The 14,236-nt window shown below is 43.6% G+C and overlaps 1 protein-coding gene across 4 annotated transcripts in view; it reads right to left on the bottom strand.

Moving 5' to 3' along the window:
* The window catches only part of dock8 (dedicator of cytokinesis 8), a 256,091-nt gene that overhangs the window by 203,357 nt on the left and 38,498 nt on the right, over positions 1 to 14,236 (bottom strand). For all 4 annotated transcript variants that reach the window (XM_072281729.1, XM_072281730.1, XM_072281731.1 and 1 more), the window contains exon 2: positions 1,990 to 2,095. In XM_072281729.1, coding sequence (XP_072137830.1) covers positions 1,990 to 2,095 — 106 coding nt within the window. The remainder of the gene's footprint in view (positions 1 to 1,989; positions 2,096 to 14,236) is intronic.

Genomic DNA, 14,236 nt, shown 5'->3' with positions numbered 1-14,236 from the left:
TCTCTGACATTAAATTGTACCTTTGAACTTTTGAAAACTGCATTTGTGTGAATCCCTACAGCATCAGGTTACCCTGTGATCGCTGTCTTGGAGGCCAACATCAGAACATCTTTCAAGAGGGTGAACACTCGCAAAGCATCTGGCCCTGACGACATTCTTGGTAAGGACAAAGAAAACCTGTGTCAACCATCTGGCGGGAATGCACAAGGACATCTTCAATCTTTTGCTATTGCAGTCGAAGTTCCTAATTCTTTGAAAGGGTGACAATCATACCAGTGCCCAAGAAGAGCAGGGTGAACTGTCTTAATGACTATTGTCCAGTTGCACTCACATCTACTGTAATGAAGTGCTTTGAGAGGTTGGTCATGGCCAGAATAACTCCTGCCTAAGCATTGAACTGGACCTAATGCAATTCACCTATCCCCACAATCGGTCTACAGCGGATGCAATCTCACTGGCTCTCCCCTCTGCTTTAGATCACCTGGACAATAGTAAAACCTACGTCAGGCTACTGTTTGTTGATTACAGCTCAGTTTTCACTACAATCCATACCCTTGGTTCTAATCAACAAGTTCTAAAACCTCGGTATCTCCCTCTGCAAATGGATTCTTGATTTCCTTCATGGGGGAACTACAGTCGGTGCGGATTGGAAACAACATCTCCTCCTCAGACAATCAAAGCTGGCATACCTCAAGGATGCCTGCTTAGCCCACTACTCTACTCCCTTTATACCCATGATTGTGTGGCTAGGCATAGCTCAAACACCATCCACAAATTTGCCAATGACACAATTGGCAAAATTTTAGATGGTGATGAGGAGGCTTACAGGAGCAAACTAGATCAGCTGGTTGAGTGCTGTTGCACTAATCAATGTCAGAAAGGCCAACAAAGTCATTGTGGACTTTCGTAAGGGGAAGTCAAGGTGAAACACATCAGTCCCCATCGAGGAATCATCAGTGGAAAAGGTGAGCAGTTTTAAGTTCCTGAGTATCAGCATCTCTGAGGATCTATCCTGGGCCCAACATATTGATGCAATTATAAAGAAGGCATGACAGCAGCTTTATTTCATTTGGAGTTTGAGGAGACATGGTATGTCACCAAAGACTCTCACAAATTTCCACAGATGTACCGTGGAGAGCATTCTAACTGGTTGCATCACCATCTAGTATGGAGGGAACACTGCACAGGTTCAGAACAAGCTGCAGAAAGTTCTAAACTCAGCCAACTCCATCATGGGCACAAGCCTCCGCAGCATCAAGGACACCTTCAAAAGGTTATGCCACAAAAAGGAGGCAATCATAATTAAGGACCATCAGAAGCAGTATAGGAGACTGAAGACACACACTCAATGTTCCAGGAACAGCTTCTTTCCCTCTCCATCAGATTTTTCAACAAACAATGAACACTACTTCACTACTTTTTCCTCTCTTTTTACAGTACTTATTTAATTTTTATATATACTTGTTGTAATTTATAGTTTTCTTTTAATAATTATTATGTATTGCAATGTACTGCTGTTGCAAAATGAGACATGCAAATGATAGTAAACCTAATTCTGGTTCTGAAATCTGCCATGTGTCTTTGATTTCCTCCAGCCAGCTGAATTCTATTCACTATCTTCTTCACACTTCAGAATGCTTCACACTCATTTTGCAAACAATCTTTGCTTTTGTTTTGGAAATTTGCAAGACCTTTATTCATTTCAAAGTTTTGTATGCTATCAGTTTGGTGAAATGAATAATTGCAGAGCTCCCAAAACTGTAATTCCGCTCTACACTGGACAGATAGGTAGTTTCAATTTCTCAAATCTACGGAAGAGATAAAAGTTCTTCATTATCTTCAGGCTTTGGACTTTGACATGGTTTTCATTTGTAGATTTTTTACTTTGCTCAGTATGCTAAGAAGTTTGGTAAGAAATATCTATATTTACTGCGGTTGGCAAAATGAACAGAACAGAAATGATTATAAAGTGGAAATTCCTGTACTTACTATCTGAAACGATACAGAGCCAGAGCCAATTGTATGCCATTGATAATTGATGGCTGTCGGGTTTGTTTGCTGAAAACACTGCCTCCTAATTTCAGCTGAGGAGTATCTGCAATTATAAAAAAAAATCTTACTGTTATGTTTCATAGCTTCAATACATTAAGTTAATTCAAAGAAAACACAGGGAATCCGGGAATGCACGTTTAACTCCATCTTTTACTTTAAGCAAGGCAAGCACATATAATGTGATCGCGTGATGATGTATCCAATTAATGTATTTTTACATATAACCTATAATTTCTTATTCAAACAAACAAGAATTCTTAATTAAACTATATATATATTTATATACACAGACACATACACACACAAAGATTACTCAAATATTATTGAAATATTAAATACATGACACTCCTCCCTCTTAGTTAAAACTTCAGCTCATTGGCGGCTCCGCTGATGGCACTAACCAAGAGGTCCCTGGGCCCTATAGTTTGGAGGCCGCTTTTGCAGAGCTCAAACAGCGGTTCACGACAGCTCCCATTTTGGTTTCACCTAACCCAGGCCTTCCCCTCGTCATGGAAATGGATGCCTCGGACATCGGAATGGGTGCAGTGTTGCCCCAACAGACACCTTTGGACAATAAACTGCACCCGTGTACATTCATTTCCAGGTGACTGTCCCCGGCAAAGGTGAATTACAACATTGGAAATAGAGCGCTGCTTGCGGTCAAGTTAGCGCTGGAGGAAAGGCATCATTGGCTCAAGGAGGCCAAGAACCCTTTTCTCATATGGACAGATCACAAGAACCTGGCTTACACTCAGGAGGCCAAGAGACGGAATTCCTGGCAGGCCAGGTGGTTTCTTTTCATTAACCGTTTTAATTTCATCCTGACTTATCAATTGGGATCTAAGAACCAGAAGCCAGATGCCTTCTCGATGAACCCGAACAAGAAAAGCAGCCTACCACCATTTTGCCCCAAGCCAAGGTGATAGTGCTAATTCCCTTGGGGATCGACACATTTGCTCAAAAGACCTAGGTACAAGGGGAAATTCCTCAGACTGGTCCTCTGGGTTGGCTGTTCATTCCTAGTCCCATCTGGTCTCAGGTTCTTCAGTGGGGACATGCATCAAGATTGATATCTCACCCAGGGATTACCAGGACTGTTGAGTTCATTAAGAGGAGATATTGGTGGCCTGAAATGGCAAGGGAGGTCAGTCAATAACTGCAACCATGCGAAGTGTGCACCTGAAAACAAGGAGCCCCCCACCCAACCTCAAGGGCCCCTTCACCCTCTGCCAGTTCCGGAAAGACCCTGGGCTCACATCTCCATGGACTTTGTCATGGGCCTTCTTCCTTCCAAGGGGAAGACCATTGTCGTGGTAATTGTAATCGTATTTTGAAGGCCTGCAAGTTCATTGCCTTGGACAGACTTCCATCTGCGGTGGAGATGGTCAAGATTGTCCTGCAGCACACCTCCAAGTCCATGGTTTTCTGGTAAACAGTGTGTTGGATTATGGTCAGCAAGTCGCATCACATTTCTGGAAGGTGTTTTGCAAACTGATTGGGGCAACAGAGAGTCTTTCCTCTGGGTTTCACCCGCAGTCCAACAGCCAAATGGAGTGGATGAACCAAGATGTGGAACGTACCCTACGATCACCACACATCAAAGTTGCTGGTAAACGCAGTAGGCCAGGCAGCATCTCTAGGAAGAGGTACAGTCGACGTTTCAGGCTGAGACCCTTCGTCAGGACTAACTGAAGGAAGAGTTAGTAACAGATTTGAAAGTGGGAGGGGGAGGGGGAGATCCGAAGTGATAGGAGAAGACAGGAGGGGGAGGGATGGAGCCAAGAGCTGGACAGGTGATTGGCAAAGGGGATATGAGAGGATCATGGGACAGGAGGTCCGGGGAGAAAGGCAAGGGGGGGGCGGAGAACCCAGAGGATGGGCAAGGGGTATAGTCAGAGGGACAGAGGGAGAAAAAGGAAAGTGAAAGAAAGAATGTGTGTATAAAAATAAATAACGGATGGGGTACGAGGGGGAGGTGGGGCATTAGCGGAAGTTAGAGAAGTCGATGTTCATGCCATCAGGTTGGAGGCTACCCAGACGGAATATAAGGTGTTGTTCCTCCAACCTGAGTGTGGTTTCATCTTTACAGTAGAGGAGGCCATGGATAGACATGTCAGAATGGGAATGGGATGTGGAATTAAAATGTGTGGCCACTGGGAGATCCTGCTTTCTCTGGCGGACAGAGTGTAGTGTTCAGCAAAGCTGTCTCCCAGTCTGCGTCGGGTCTCGCCAATATATAGAAGGCCACATCGGGAGCACCGGACGCAGTATATCACCCCAGTCGTCTCACAGGTGAAGTGTTGCCTCACCTGGAAGGACTGTCTGGGGCCCTGAATGGTGGTAAGGGAGGAAGTGTAAGGGCATGTGTAGCACTTGTTCCGCTTGTAACCTACGATACCTGGCCTCCGAAAGATCAAACAAGCGGAGCAACTACTTGATGTGGGCAGAGGTCGCCCACAACACTTTATGGCATTCGGTGCATGGGATGTCTCCTTTCAAATGCCAATTTGACTATTCTCCGCCACTCTTCCCTGAGGAGGCAGAGGCTGAAGTTCATCCTGCTGGAGATCTCATTCGCCGCTGCAAGCAGAGGTGGACTAGGGCAAGGGAGATTTTGTTGGCTTCTACCTGGAAGGCTGAAGTAAAGGCTAACTGCAAGAGAAGACAGGGACCAGTTTTGCAGCCTGGGCAACACTTCTGGCTGTGGACTCAGGAATTGCCTCTGCCAGTGGAATCCAGGAAATTGGTGTCCAAGTTCATGGACCTTTCAGGATTCTCAGGAAAGTAAACCCAGTGGCCTACACCTTGCACCTCCCCAAAATGTTCAAGATCAATCCTGCTTTCTACATTTCCAAGTTAAAGCCTGTGAACACTAGCCTGTTCGCCCCACCACCGTCAGCCCCAATTCCACCCAGGTTTGTTTAAGGGGCACACTTTTTAAAAATAATTTATTTTCAAAATACAATGAAATCAACGAGAACATCTAAGTTCAGACATGTGTAAAAAGAAAATAGGGAAAAAAAAGGAACATAACATTAAAGGGATGCCTATTGTACAAAGTGCTAAACATTAAGTCTCAAATGAGGGCCGTGAGAAATCAGCTGGGGGGGGAATTATTCATTTGCCCCTGGCCTCATCTAGGTAGGCAAGAAATGGATCCCAGATAGCTGAAAATTTTATAATTGAATTGGCTCTCAAGAACCTAAGTCTCTCCATCTGTATGACTGAGATCATGTTAGCCATCCATCTTCGAAAAGAAGGGGGAGAGGGTAATGTGACGAGAATACACATAAATTAAGATGTTTGCTGGCCTGGGCTAGCACCAGTGGCATCAGCAGTTGGTCTGCCACCTGTCCTCAGGGGTAGGAGAGATAAGGAACACAATGAAGCAGCATTTGGAGATGTTAATGAAGGAGCCATCAGTCTGGGTATTGTCAAGATCGGCTCCCCCTTTGAACCCTGAACTGTTTGAAGTGATGGACAGGCGATACCCCAGCAGGGGGATAAAAAGGGACAGGTTCGCTGAGGCAGGACACACACGACATCACGAGGTAACGAGACCCTGGAAGCGGTGCCCCCCCCCCCCCCGCAAGTCGGCGGGAGTCTTTTTGGAAGGCTGGTGGCGGAACCAAGCCTTAAACGCACAGGGTGGAAAGGTACGATCAGCGGGAACCCGGTGTGTGTCCACCCTCGCTTGGGTGCCGGGTTCACTGCAGAGGATCGACCGCATCTGGAGGAGGGGTCACAGTCGGTGACCTCAGGTGACATCACAAAGGACCCACCCGAAAGCTGCTTGTGAGCAATATCGCAGGTCTGTGAGTGGAAGCCGTTTTGAATGATCATTCGTTCTTGTTCTCTCTCTCCCTCCCCCCACATTGTCCACCGCCACGGCAACGATTACTGCGAACTGAACTAAATTGGACTGAACTTTGCGTCACTTTGAAGTTGGTCATTTACCCCTAGACAACGATAGAGCTTGATTGATCCTGTTATCTTAATTCTGTGCACATGTGTGTTTATCATTGCTGAACTGTTGCATTTATTATCCTTTCGATTACTGTGTTGCTTGTTTCTTTAATAAAACTTTCTTAGATCTAGTAATCCAGACTCCAACTGAGTGATCCATTTCTGCAGGTTTAGCAACCCAGTTACGGGTTACGTAACAGTAATTTCCATTCTTTCAAGATAAGTCTTTTGGCGACAGTCATCCCCAGCATCAGAGACTGTTGTATGGCTGTAGGGAGGAATAGAGGGGGATTGCGAACAGCCAAAGATGGCCAGACCAACTTCCAAAGGGAAGGATCTTTTATAGGCCTCTGAGTACCAGCCAAATCTTTTGGACCAAAATCCAGTCAGTGATGGGCAAAAGCAAAAAGTGTGTGACAACGTGCCCTCCGTGCCTTGACATCTATCACACATTGGTGAGACAGAAGGGTAAATCCTGTGCAACCTGACTTTAGAATAATGAAGATGGTGGACAACTTTAAACTGGGTCGGTTGGTGTCTGCTGTTAACAGAGCGAGCCCGTATCACAGACAAACTCTTGTCCCAGGCAGCTTCGGACAGTTCAATGCCAAATTCCTTTCTCCAGGCCTCCCTGACCTTCACAGTGGGGGGGGGGGGGGGGAGGAAACATCAACTCAGACCATGAGAGGCCTGCGTCAGGCATTTTCATGCCTTACAAGGTGCAGATTGGAAGTCTGTGTGGGGCGCCACTCCTCCTGTGTGATTAAGTGCCTTGCTCAAGAACACAAACACACTGCCACAGCTGAAGCTCGAACCAGCAACCTTGAGATCACTAGACGAACACCTTAACCACTTGGCCACATGCCCAACATGATAGTAGAGGCTGTAGTACAACCATCGAACAAACGTGCAAACTTAGAAACGAGATGCCTGGAGTCAGGAGGGTTCTGTAAGATATCACAAAATATATGCTTCCCTGGAAGGATTTCAAAATTACAAATCTTAGATTGAATGTAATGTCTAATTTGTAAGTAACAAAAAAAGTGCGAATGAGGCAGCTCAAATTTCTCTTTCAGCAGACGAAATGTTGCAAACTGTCCCTCTATGTACAGGTCTTCAATAGAAACTAGACCCTTCTCCCTCCAAGCATGGTAGGTTTTATCTGACCATGAGGGTAGAAAGGAGTGATTGAAACAGATTGGTGTTTGTACAGAGGTCTCTGGTAAATTCAGAACACTCCTAATCTGATTTACAATTCTGACGGAATTTTTCAAAACAAAACTCAAACTTTTTAAAATCCCAGGCTTTTCTAACTTAAGAGAACAGCATGGCTGGCAAGAAGAAATTGACAACAGAGTTACACTCCATACATAGCCACAAGGGGGCCCCAGGGACTGAGTTATCCAGAGCCCCCTGTTCCCAAAACATTACAGCCCAATAATAATGTCTGAATACAGGTAATCCCAGCCCTCCTTTTGCAAATGGATTTTTGAAATCCTGTGATTCTTATAATTCCATATATAAGACAAAATTATGGAGGGGGGGTACACGTTTTTGAGAAGAATTTTGGACTCGCAGGTTCGAGGTGTTCGGCAATGTCTCGTGGCTGGGAAGGATTCGGACCGGAGGAGAGGTGCTGGGTGACTGAAAGAGACATCTTGGATGCAGCTCTCATCCATGACTACAATCATCTTCTCTCTGAGCAACTAGGGCTGTCAGGAGTCGGCCAAAGGGGAGGAGGACTTGTTATGACACACCCATCCGTGCCAGCTTCTGAGGTTTAAACGTTCTGACTCCCTGGAGTATGGATAGCTGGCATGGTCCTGTTTAAGATTCAGGACAGTCTGCCTATTGCCAATTGTATTTTGGGCTGCCAAGGTTTGAGCATTCAAAGAGCACCTGAAATGAGATCTGGTGCTCAATCGTGATCTCGTCTAGTGTTTGCTTTGGGCTCAGATTCTTGAACCAGCTTGAAGTCGAATCTTGATCCTAGCCTTGGATACTTTACCATTTGGGTGCAAACCATTCTCATGTCACACTAAACAAGGGAATTTTTCATTATGAACAGAGTACAGAAGCCACTGAACAAATGCCAACTTCATTAAAATTGTGAATATTGCAGTGGGGAAAGGAGGAATTGAGATATTAGATAAAAATGCATATAACGTTGACCTTAAATAAGTTGGAGTCATTCAAGGTTAGTGAATCACCTGGTCCTTATTGGACACATCATATATTACAGAAGAGGATGGAGGAAGAGAAACAGTAACAACAAACTTACAATTCCCATTGAAGTTATGCAAAGAAGTAATCCTATTTCAAACGGGGAGAGATAAAACCAGCCTTGCCAGTCAATCCCATATCAGTGGCTGGTAAAGAGAGGGGGCAGAGCGGCTGGTAGAAAGGTGCGAGCACAACAACACAAGCCTCAACGAGGACAAGACCAAGGAGATGATTATGGACTTTAGGAAGGTGCAGGCTGATCACACCTCACTGCACATACTTGGCTCCTCTACGGAGAGAGTTAGGAGCACCAAGTGCACATAACAGATGATCTCACCTGGTCCCTCAACACCACCTCTTTGCTCAGAAAAGCACAGCAGCATCTTCACTTCCTGAGGAGATTGAGGCGAGTGAGCACTCCTACCCCCCACCCCCACCACTCTAACCAATTTTTACAAGGGCAACATCGAGAGTGCCCTGACCACCTGATCACTGTCAGGTGTGGGAATTGTAAGGCATACAACCACAGGTCCCTACAAAGGATTGCGAGGACTGCTGATTCTTTCAGAGTCTCCCTTCCATCCATCGGAGATATTTATCAGGAGTGTTGTATATGCATGGCCCTTAGAATTGTCAATCTCTTTGACCCGCTACCATCAGGCAGGAGGAACTGAAACATTTGGACAAGAACTGATAGGATGGGTAACAGCTTCTTCCCCCAAGCATTAGGTCTATTGAACTCCCTGCCACCACCCTGGTCTCGTCATGCAAGTAACGCCAGTAGCATTATACTGTTTCTTTTCAACTTGAGTAGCAAGTGCACCTTATTATTTGTTAACTTGCCCATGGTAATATTACTTTACGTGTTATGTGTGGGAATTGTATGAACCACGTTGACCTCCTTGGAACATTGTTTCATTTGGTACACGTCATTCAACTGTACACAATAACCTTGAACTTGAACTTGGAAACCACATTGTAAAGGCAAAGTCCATTATCACTTGAAGAAGCATAAATAAGTCACAACTAGCGCAAAGCTGCTTCGGGCTGAGATTGATATAGTAACGGAGAGGGTTGATGAAGGATGTATACATGGAATTTTCAAAAGGCTTTTGACAAAATTCAGGCATACCTGCATTACAGTCATTCAAGTGATGAAAATTTGCTCTTGTGGAACGTGAATTCACAAGTCATGTTCCACAAATCATTCTTCTAACTGGGGAAAATTATTGAATGGGGTCTGTAGATTATTCAGATCATTTTTTGTTATATTTTAATAATTTCCATTTAGATGCAGGATAATCAATTTTGGAAACTATCCAAATGGTACACTTTTAGATTTTCTGTTGCGGGAGCTGCAAGTGCATTACAAACTTTTTTAGTCTGCCAGAATAAGCTGGTAAGGAGATTAAACTATTATGGGATATATATAGCATTGTACAAAGGTCCAACGAATAAAGTAAATATAAAGGAGTACTTCACACCTAACGTTTATAAAAATCATGGAAAGTGCCTCCGCTGAAGTATCATGTACAATTTGGGGACAGCGCAGTCCACAATAAAGTCAACATTTTGGAGTGGATACAGAGGATTAGCTGGTTGCTGGTGTAGAGGCATCCACACCAGACTTCGAGGCAAGTGGTCCCAGGTTCGAATCTGGCCATCTCCTTGCACACTTTCCATTCGTGCTGGGTTAAAGGTCAAGCTAGCAACTTGGCCTTGTAAAAGACAGACAAAAGAAAATGCTAAGGAGATGGCAAGGTTGCCACCCGACGCGCCACAAGGCGTGGAAGTTAACAACAACAACAGAGGATTATCAGGGTAACAACAGAGATGGAGAAGTAAAGATTTTGATTTTGTTGTTGTTCAAAAAAAGTATTTTGTGGCTCAATCTGTAGTCGGTGCACTTTTACTATTTTATTTGCATGAAAGCCCTAGCCAATATAGACGCTGAGGTAACTCCACCACAGACAGTCCCAAGCCTGGCTGAGAAGGGTGCAGGGTTGGGCCAAGGGCTAGCAGCCCCATCCTGTAAAAACCCAGGAACATCAATAAAAGCTCCAAAGGCCTTATCCCTGGGAGAGGAAGGAAATTCTAAAAGAAGATGTGCTATACCTGAAAACAATGTGAAAGATAGCCCGGGACTGAGGACTCTGGCTAGCTACTTTTGGCGGCCTAAGTCCCAGGAGGGGTGATGGGCTTAAGAAGAAGAAGAAGATACTGAAATACCATCACCATAGCAATCTGTCCAATAAACATTTATGGGAAACACTAATGTAGTAAGAATATGAGATAATTCTGAGTGAACAACTTGATCAAGTCATTCTATGATCAGAAGAGAACTCAACATACTTTCCATTTAAATCATGAAATGACAAAGGGCCATTAATGAACAATATTTCACATGAGGAAATATTAGAACAGATTGAAGATCTAGGTCAGAGATTTAAGAAGTTAAGAGGCAAAACCAGGACAGGCCATCTTTGACCTCCAGCCTCCAGTGCAGTCAGACTCATAGACATTGAGCCTTCGACTTCCTCGGCAGGTTATTGAGGTGTATAAAATCATGAGGAGTATAGAAAGGGTGAATGCAGACACAACTTCTTTTCCTCAGGGTTCGGGAATCAAGAACTACAAGACATAGGGAAGAGGGCAAGAGATTTTAATAGGACCCTGTAGGGAAAGTTTTTCCACTCAGAGGTAGGGTTGCCAACTGTCCCGTATTAGCCGGGACATCCCGTATATTGGGCTAAATTGGTTTGTCCCATACGGGACCGCCCTTGTCCCGTATATCCCTCGCTAAGGTAGAGTGTTCCTATGAAACTGTTCGTAAGCCGAAATGGAGTAAAGCGCAGAAGCAATCACCATTAATTTATATGGGAAAAATTTTTGAGCGTTCCCAGATCCAAAAGATAACCTACCAATAACACATAAAACCTAAAATAACACCAGCATATAGTACAAGCAGGAATGATATGATAAATACACAGCCTATATAAAGTAGAAATAATGTATGCACAGTGTATCAGAATCGGGAAGATTAAGCCAAAACCGATTTGCAGAAAAAAAAAATCGGCACGTACACACATGCGCACACAGGTGCCCGCGCAAGGCTTCATGGTCATAGTAGTCTTTCTCAGGTTAAACACAAGTGTCCCGTGTTTGACTGCTACTTTTGTCCCTTATTTGGGAGTGAGGAAGTTGGCAACCCTATTCAGAGGGTTGTCAGTATACAGCATGCGTTACCAGATGAGGCAGTGAATACATGGACAACATTTAAAAGATACTCAGGCAGGTGCCTGGGTGGGAAAATTTCAGAGGTATAGGGGACAAACACTGGCAAGTGGGTCTAGATGTGAATCTTGGTCAGCATGGACAAGTTGGGCCAAAGGGCCCGTTACCATTCGTATGGTCCTATGCTCTATGCTAAAACACTGAAATTGGGAGAGGAAGATAAAAATATTAAGAGCAGATAAGAGAATTGAGGCTCCTCCCACTGATTAATAAGGCCAAGTCTGCTGGGTTCAGTCTCATGTTGTCTTTAAGGAGAATGTGGATGTGGTGGCTGCGGAACAGCATTTGTTAATGAGTTGAGAAGTACCGAACCCCCAATATTTTGCTTCAGGAAGTTACTGCTCATTCAGTATTAGTTGGTCAGGAGTGTGACAAATCATTGAGTTCTTGATAAGGCAGGTCTGGATTGTGCTACTGTTTTTTGTAAGGGAACATGATGTCCTTTTAAGCAAAGTCACTGAAGAATAGCATGTAGATGAAAAATCGGAGGAACCAAGACCGGATTGAATGGGGTCAGGTAGCAGAGGTAAAGATGTGTGAATAGGAATAAAGGTAAACTTGTTTCAGTGGTAAGATGTGAGGTCGGAAGCTCAGCTCAGGGGAATACCAAGGCTCTGGTCTTCCATTTATTTAATTGGAGGAAATGTCTAATCACACATGACAGACTATGGAACAAACCAGTGAGCTACACAGTGAGGGACAAACAAAAGGAAAGCTAGACACAGTGCCAAGTGGATTTACCCATTAATCATTTTGTGAACCATAACTAGTCAGGATTTATTTTAAAAAAGCTGGGATAGAAAACACTTCTTTAAAAATCCAGTTATTGTAGGTTTATGAGTTCTGCTTTGCAGATTGCTTTAAATTTGACAAAGCTGTTCTGCAGAGCTGGGTAGTTCTGCACCTGTGGATTGACTGTTGGTTAATTAGGTATTGGAACATTTCATTGTAGCATTTCTGTACTGACTATGAAATGAAACATCTGATACAAGACATGCCTTAAGGTAATAGTTCCTATTTACAGCCAAGACCTACTATTTCTAATCCCTGCATGCAAGACGCTAATTGAATATGATGAAACATTAATTGGTTTTTGTTTTGTCAACAATGGCCATAATTTTGCAAAAAAAAAGCAATTTGTTTAAAACAAATTATTTCATGCAAAGTTAATTATGTATGAATCATGATAGCACAGATCTGAGCAAGTACCACATGGACATGATAAAATTTGATAACAACATTGTAAAGACTGGATTATACTCCCAGATTTTGTTTCAGCTTTCCACTCTACACCACTTCCTTCTCTCCTAACCTGATTCTCCAAATGTGAAATACTTACTTCTCACTGAATCTCACTACCATTGTTCTATCTGTAAATATTATATTTTATTGTCGCCAAACAATTGGTACTAGAACGTATAATCATCACAGCGATATTTGATTCTGCGTTTCACACTCCCTGGATTACAAATATTAAATATTAAAAATATTAAAAAGTTAAAATTTGTAAATATTAAAAAATTAAATTATAACTCATAAATAGAAAATAGAAAAATGGCAAGTAAGGTAGTGCAAAAAAACCAAGAGGCAGGTCTGGATATTTGGAGGGTACGGCCCAGATCCGGGTCAGGATCCATTCAGCAGTCTTAATCACAGTTGGAAAGAAGCTGTTCCCAAATCTGGCCGTACGAGTCTTCAAGCTCCTGAACCTTCTCCCAGAGGGAAGAGGGACGAAAGGTGTGTTGGCTGGGTGGGTCGTGTCCTTGATAATCCTGGCAGCACTGCTCCGACAGCGTGTGGTGTAAAATGAGTCCAAGGATGGAAGATTGGTTTGTGTGATGTGCTGCGCCATGTTCATGATCTTCTGCAGCTTCTTTCGGTCTTGCACAGGACAACTTCCATACCAGGTTGTGATGCACCCTAGAAGAATGCTTTCTACGGTGCATCTATAAAAATCAGTGAGGGTTTTAGGGGACAGGCCAAATTTCTTCCCACCTTCAGGGATTTCCTTTTGCCCCTACTTAAAAATTGCATGCAAGTTTCATACATTTCAATTTCCTAAAGCTAAATGTCTTAAAACAAGTTTTATATGTCACAGTGACAAGAGAACAATAATTCCATCACTCAAACTAGTCAGCACAGATTTAAAATGCCGCTGAATTGGCTGAGGTTCCTGAATAACTTTTGCCCTCAGCATCTATCAAAGATTGATCCCTGGAGTAGTAGCTCTAGAGGAGGTACCACAGTTTAGCCATTTCACAACGAGTTGAAATCTGTGCCAAAACACCGTGATTAATTTGTTTGAAGATTATACATAAATAATAGTACTGTCATAGAACAAAATGGCATGATGAAAACAGTGACTTTAATGCTCTGCATTACATACGTCTTGTTCATAAAAAGATAAATCTATGTCAGAGTTCCGTTAACAGCAGCTGTATGGTAGCAGACCAAGTTCCCACACAGCAGAAGATGCCTGCCGGCCATGCTGGTTTTTGCCTGCAAGTAAGCATTGGGTGAAAATATGACTTTGCACGGTGTAGAATCAGCTGTCTGGAAAATACCCTGCCTGACTCTCCTTTCTATTGAGCACTGGGGGCGATTCAAAATTGTCTGAAGAACACAAATAACTCTTTCCAGACAGGGAGGGAATTTATTTCCATTCCTAATCTGTGGGACTCAGACCAAATGACTGGTCCAG

The sequence above is a fragment of the Mobula birostris genome, chromosome 17 (genome assembly GCF_030028105.1).
Source record: "Mobula birostris isolate sMobBir1 chromosome 17, sMobBir1.hap1, whole genome shotgun sequence".
NCBI lineage: Eukaryota > Metazoa > Chordata > Chondrichthyes > Myliobatiformes > Myliobatidae > Mobula > Mobula birostris.
The sequence above is the reverse complement of the archived record's forward strand: the minus strand, read 5'-3'. Positions and strand labels throughout refer to the sequence as shown.